The 6386-nt window shown below is 36.9% G+C and overlaps 1 protein-coding gene across 4 annotated transcripts in view; it reads left to right on the forward strand.

Annotated features, from left to right (window-relative positions):
* The window catches only part of SMAD4 (SMAD family member 4), a 51970-nt gene extending 45852 nt beyond the window's left edge, over nucleotides 1-6118 (forward strand). For 3 of the 4 annotated variants that reach the window (XM_027575421.1, XM_027575423.1, XM_027575422.1), the window contains 2 exons: nucleotides 2950-3088; nucleotides 4593-6118. In XM_027575421.1, coding sequence (XP_027431222.1) covers nucleotides 2950-3088; nucleotides 4593-4804 — 351 coding nt within the window. In that variant the 3' untranslated portion in view covers nucleotides 4805-6118. Of the gene's footprint in view, nucleotides 1-2949; nucleotides 3089-3619; nucleotides 3733-4592 lie in introns of all 4 variants that reach the window. The other variant, XR_003516820.1, reaches the window with a different exon arrangement.
* Nucleotides 6119-6386: the final 268 nt, after the last annotated feature.

Raw genomic sequence — 6386 nt, forward strand, 5'->3', positions numbered from 1 at the left:
CACTTTGGAAGACAGTTGGTAGTTCTTACATAGTTAAACATACTCTTACCATATCACCCAAAATTCACACTCCTTGGTATTTACCCAAATAAATTAAAAACTTATGTCCACACAGAAACCTGCACAGGGATGTTTATAGCAGCTTTAATTGCCAATAATAACCAAAACTTGTAAACAACCAGGATGTTCTTGAGTAGGTGAATGGGTAAATAAACTATGATACATCCACGTGATGGAATATTGTTCAGCACCAAGAAGATGAGCTACCAAACCATGAAAAGACATACAAGACATTTATAAGCATATCACTAAGTGAAAGAAGCCAATCTGAAAAGACTACATACTGTATGATTTCAACTACATGACATTCTGGGAAAGGCAGAACTATGAAGACAGTAATATCAGTGGTTCCCAGGGATAAGGAGGGAAGGGTAAATAAGCAGAGCACAGAGGATTTTTAGGGCATTGACACTACTCTTTATCGTACTACGGTGTTGGATATATATATAAAATCAAGAGTAAAACCTAATGTAAACTATGACCTTGGGTGATGATTGTGTGGGTTCATCAATTAGAACAAATGTATCACTGTGCCAGGGGATGTTGTTCTTGAGTGGGGACAGAGAACTCTTTACTTTCTGCTTAGTTTTAGATGAACCTAAAACTGCTCTAAAATAGAAGGTTTATTAATTCCTTCTTTAAAAAAAAAAAAAGTGGTTGTAGAACTGTTTGGCTTTTCAAATATTTGAGTTCCTGCTTTGTGCCGTGCTGGGTAATGCCTTCTGAAACGTCATAGCCCAGCGGAAAAGTTCAGAATCTAATGGACTCTTGGGAAATCTTGAAAAAATAGTGGTTCCTGTTCTGGGCATTGTGAGATTTCTGATTTTCAGACCTGACTCTCATGCTTTCTATCCTGCAGTCTTTTAGAACTATAATTTGGCTGGGTAATACCTATATATTTGACAAATTTATACCTCTTCAGAGAATGAAATAGTTTAAGTTTTGTCCTTCATTGATGCTAGAAGATCAGCATTGAATAGAGAAATAAGTAAATAGGAATATAATTTGCAACTTAGGATAGTTCTTTGTTCTTACTTCTTAATACCAAATATCATGATTAAAGACAATCAGAATTTCTCTTTTAAGGCATCTGAAAATTAGTGGTTTGGGTTCCATATCTTGTTTATCTGATAAAGTATATTATACATTCTTTGATTTTTTTCTTTTTCTTTTTTTTTTGGTCAAGGATAATTACGCTTGCTCATACTGGGTTTTGTGCATACTAAGAGGATTTTTAAAAATTTAATGTACTCTCTGGATAAGGAATATTGTCACATGGTTCAGAAGTTAAAATAATATAAAAAGTTTGTATTGAGTAGCCTGTTTCTACTCTGACCTTGTTTCCTTTCCTATGGCTTCTGTAGATGACCACTCTGCTTGTTAGTCTTTCAGTGCTTTTTAAAAGAGATTTATTTATTTATTTATTTATTTATTTATTTAGAGACAGAGAGCATGAGTGTGAGAGGCAGAGGGAGAGAGAGAATCTCAAGCAGACTCCTCAGTGAGCACGGAACCTGACACGGGGCTCCATCTCATGACCCCAAGATCACAGCCTAAGCCGAAAGCAAGAGTTAGACACTTAACTGACTATGCCACCCAGAAACCCCTTTCAGTGCTATTTTAAAAAAGCAAATATAAGCAAATACATTATTTTAGGAAGTTGTTTTTTTCCTAGAAAAAAGATGATATTCATAACTTGTTGCTTACTTAAAGAGCATGTCAGTACTTTCATGAGGATAAAGATAAAAGTTGCAATCCCTTCCTCAGTATACCAGCCCTTGGTGTGGCTGGTAAACAACCCTGAAATTACTTAAAAACTCCTTAACTTGTCCTGAAAGGTAAATGGTTCAGGGGAGGCCAAAACCAAAATATTAGATTAACATTTATTGACAGCTTACTGTATATTATGCTGAGTTTGCCACAACTCTGTGAAAAGCATGTACTCTTAGCATTCCCATTTTATAGATAAGAAAATTGAGGCTCCAGAGAGGTTAGCCCATGTAATTAGTAGATATTAGTGATATGATCCAAAGCTAAACTTTTTAAAATTATAAGCATTTTTCAATATACAGAAAAGTAGAGAAACTAGTTTAATGAAGTCCTGTACACCCATCACCGTGATTCAGTAGTTAAGATTTTATATTTGATCTATCCTTTTTTCTTTATTTCTTAAGTATTTAAAAATTTTTTTTTACTTATTTATGAGAGAGAGAGAGCAGAGAGAGCTGGGGTGGGGGTCTGGGGAAGAGCAGAGGGAGAGGGACAGGCAGACTCCACGCTGAGCGTGGAGCCCACCGTGGGGCTTGATCTCAGGACCCTGAGATCATGACCTGAGCAGAAACCAAGAGTTGGACATTTAACTGACTGAGCCACCCAGGTGCCCCTATTTATGTATTTTAAAACAAGTCCTAGATAATCATGTTATTTTGCTCCTATGTACTAAAATATACATCTCTAAAAAATATAGATGCTTTCTTAAATAGTGACAGTGCCACTTACTACAGTCCTCCAAATAGCTAGAATGATAAAGAAGTTGGCATGTGACCAAGACCATCAGTTCAGCCTAAAGAGCACTCTCAGCAATTCGGTTATGAAAGGGTGGGGGTTTTTCACGGGGACAATGACTGACCACACTGAACTAGATAAAGGCTGTAGAGGCGTGTGGCACCCAGAACTCTCTTGATAGTGAAATGTGCCTCCTGCTGAGCTCCAGTCCCCTTCTCTTAACACTGGTTAGAATCTCCATAAAAACTTAGATTTTTAAATTAATTATTTTCTTAGAGCTACATGGAGCTATGAGTTTTAAATAAATTGTGCATTGGTTTTTGATGTGTGGGGACATCATTTCTGATGGACTCCTAGCCTTGAACTTCCACTGTTTGTTTCAAGGTCTTTGACTTGCGTCAGTGTCACCGTCAGATGCAGCAGCAGGCGGCCACGGCGCAGGCTGCTGCCGCCGCTCAGGCAGCAGCCGTGGCTGGAAACATCCCCGGCCCCGGATCAGTAGGTGGAATAGCTCCAGCTATCAGTAAGTATGTTTTTGGCTTTTTGTTGTAAAGTGTAATAGTTGGCATTTTATCTTGATTCACTCAGTTGATTAGTTACTTTAGGCAATAATAGAAAACTAAACTTTTTTTTTTTACTGGGATAAAAACATTTTTGAACTTCAAAAAACTGTTCTATAATAGTTGCCCTTTGTCTAGGACCCTGTTTTCATTCTTTTTGTATCAAAAAGGGAATATGGGATAAAGGAGAAAGGGGGTTATTGTTAGATTATATTGATCAATCTCCTGGTTTTTTTTTGTTGTTGTTGATGCTTTTAATTCTTGCCTCACCAGCAAGGGTGGGTTGTAATCACTGACATGCTTGGCTTTATTCTAGAAGGAAAGCATATTTCAATTTCAGAATTAGGTATCTCTCCAAGTTTTTAAGTATGCTAAGCATGGAGAGAAAACTAAGTGAGGGTGGTATTTTGATAACTTGTAGACTTTTTTTTAATTTTAGGGTAAAATTGAACTGTGTGCCAGGTTTCACACTGATGGGGAATTTTTTACTGCAGAGTTAAACTCCTGACTATAGACTTTTATGATGGAAACACGTGGCACCCATCTTCCACGTCTGAAGGCATAACTAGTGATTCATTCAACCCCTGTTCTTAACCTCTTCAGTGTGGTAAGCAAATCACACTGGCTAAGAAAACTGCAGTGGCCCTGCAGGTTTCTCTACAGCACATGCAGACTCCTCCCATTAGATTCACTGTGATATTGATGAGTGGAGATTGACTATATGACTGTATGTTCTGACTGGAAAATTAGCTGCAGAATCTCCTTTGTGACTTATGTTCAGGAGTTTACAGTGTAGAGGTAGATAAGACATATTCATTTAGAGAATTTGACTTTTTAATTTAGAGAATTTGACTTTTTAAAAAAATTTGAGCATCTAAACCATTAATTTGCTAGTTTTGATGTTATAAACATGCTTTTACTAAAGAATCCAGAACTGTTATTAAATTTCTCATTCTTAACTACTGCCCCCATTGAGTAATTGCACGGTGTCTCTGTGACATTGTGAAACTGAGAGACAGACATCCTTTGGGTCATCCAAGAATTCTTAGTGGAACCAGGACTATTAACTGTCTCACTGTTAGGTCTTATTTTGAACGAGGCTGTTCAGACAGACAGTAAGGTTCTTAGAACCAACCTGTGGACATGTGCTACCTCTTAAAAACAAGTTGTTTTTTTTTACCCTTCACCTCTCCTTCTAAAGAGAAACATAGGTGGGGTGTTGGTGGATTGTGGTAACTTACTTTATAATTGCTGGTAGCTAGAAGACTCATGTGGAATGTGAATTGTCTTAACCAGAAGTTTTCGGTCCGAAAGTGTAGATCTACACGTACTTCTTGGCACTTTGACAGAGAAGTTATATGCTGGGGAGCATGAAGTAAAGAAAGCTGGTCACTTTATTAATAAGGTGTAGGGAGGATGGAAGATACCAGCCTGTCCCTCTGACGTCTTCCAAATCCTCTCTGTTAGGTTTGTCAGCAGCTGCCGGCATTGGCGTTGATGACCTACGTCGCTTGTGCATACTCAGGATGAGTTTCGTGAAAGGCTGGGGACCGGATTACCCAAGACAGAGCATCAAAGAAACGCCTTGCTGGATCGAGATTCACTTACACCGGGCCCTCCAGCTCTTAGATGAAGTGCTTCACACCATGCCTATTGCTGACCCACAGCCTTTAGACTGAGGTCTTTCACTGTCGGGGCCCTTAACATTGTCAGGATGGTGGACTACGAAATACAATCCTGTTTATAATCTGAAGATATATTTCACTTTTGTTCTGCTTTATCTTTTCATAAAGGGTTGAAAAGTGTGTTTGCTGCCTTGCTCCTAGCAGACAGAAACTGGATTAAAACAATTTTTTTTTCCTACTTAGAACTTTTCAGGCATGGCTCAGAGCTTGAAGATCAGGAAAAACACATTCTTATTAAATCCTCACCAGTTACGTATGAAGGAATCATTCCAGTGCTGGAAAATTTAGCCCTTTAAAATGTCTTAGAGACTTTTATATGCAGAACATTGATACATGTGTTATTCTACAGAATAAATTCAATATTGCTGATTTTAAAGGAGAGAAGTTCTCAAAGTTAATTCACCTATGTTATTTTGTGTGCGAGTTGTTATTGTTGAACATACTTTACTCCAAATATTGTGCCATGTGGGTGAGTTAATTTTACCAAGAGCAACTTCACTCTGTGTTTAAAAAATAAGATAGTTAATGTATTATAACCTTTTATCCAAAATATTTTTTTGCAAGTTAAACTAGTGAAGATGATTTCAATTCAGATGGTCTTGCAACTTCAATTTTATTTTTGCCAAGGCAAAACACTAATCTGTGTGTATATTGAGAATTCCTTACAATTAACCCCACAAAGAAAAACCATTTAAAATTCACATTTGTTATCCCTGTTGGATAACTATTTATCAAGAAATATTCTTTTGCCCTGTTATACAGTAGATGTATTCTATATTTCTAGGCACAAGGTTGGTCACTAAGAAGCCTAGAAGAGGAATTTCTTTCCTTCATGAATTCATAAGGAAAGTTTTTGTATTTTTAAAAAACACTAAAAGCAGTGTCACTCCATTTAATATCTCACTGTTCTACAAAGGTGGCAATGCTTAAACTAAGTGAGTATTTTGGAAACTGCTAAATTCTATGTTAAATACTGTGCAGAATAATGGAAACATTACAGTTCATAATAGGTAGTTTGGGTATTTTTGTACTTGATTTGATGTGTGACTTTTTTTTCGTATACTGTTTAAATCATGTATGTTATGACATTGTTTAAAATTCAGTTTTTGTATCTTGGGGCAAGACTGCAAACTTTTTTATACCTTTTGGTTATTCTAAGCCCTTTGCCATCAATGATCATATCAGTTGGCAGTGACTTTGTATAGAGAATTTACGTAGAAAAGTTGCAAATGTATTGACTGTACCACAGACACAATATGTATGCTTTTTACTTAGCTAGTAGCATAAATAAAACCGAATCTCAACGTACAAAGTTGAATTCTAGGTTTGATTTTTAAAAAAGTTTTTTCTTTTGCACTTTTGAGTTCAACCTCAGAAGCAAGACACCTTCTAAATGACAGGCAGCAGCCCGTACTATCCGGCAGCTTTGGTTTCCCTCACACTCTGCCAGGACTTCCCCGTGGACATTCTGTATCCAGTGTAGAGTTGATTGTTGTTGTTTTTTGTTTTTGGGTTTTTTTTAGCTTTTATTTTACTGTAGCAAAATAGGCCTGATTGTCTACAAGATAAATAGGTT

The sequence above is a fragment of the Zalophus californianus genome, chromosome 14, assembly GCF_009762305.2.
Source record: "Zalophus californianus isolate mZalCal1 chromosome 14, mZalCal1.pri.v2, whole genome shotgun sequence".
Taxonomy (NCBI): Eukaryota; Metazoa; Chordata; class Mammalia; order Carnivora; family Otariidae; genus Zalophus; species Zalophus californianus.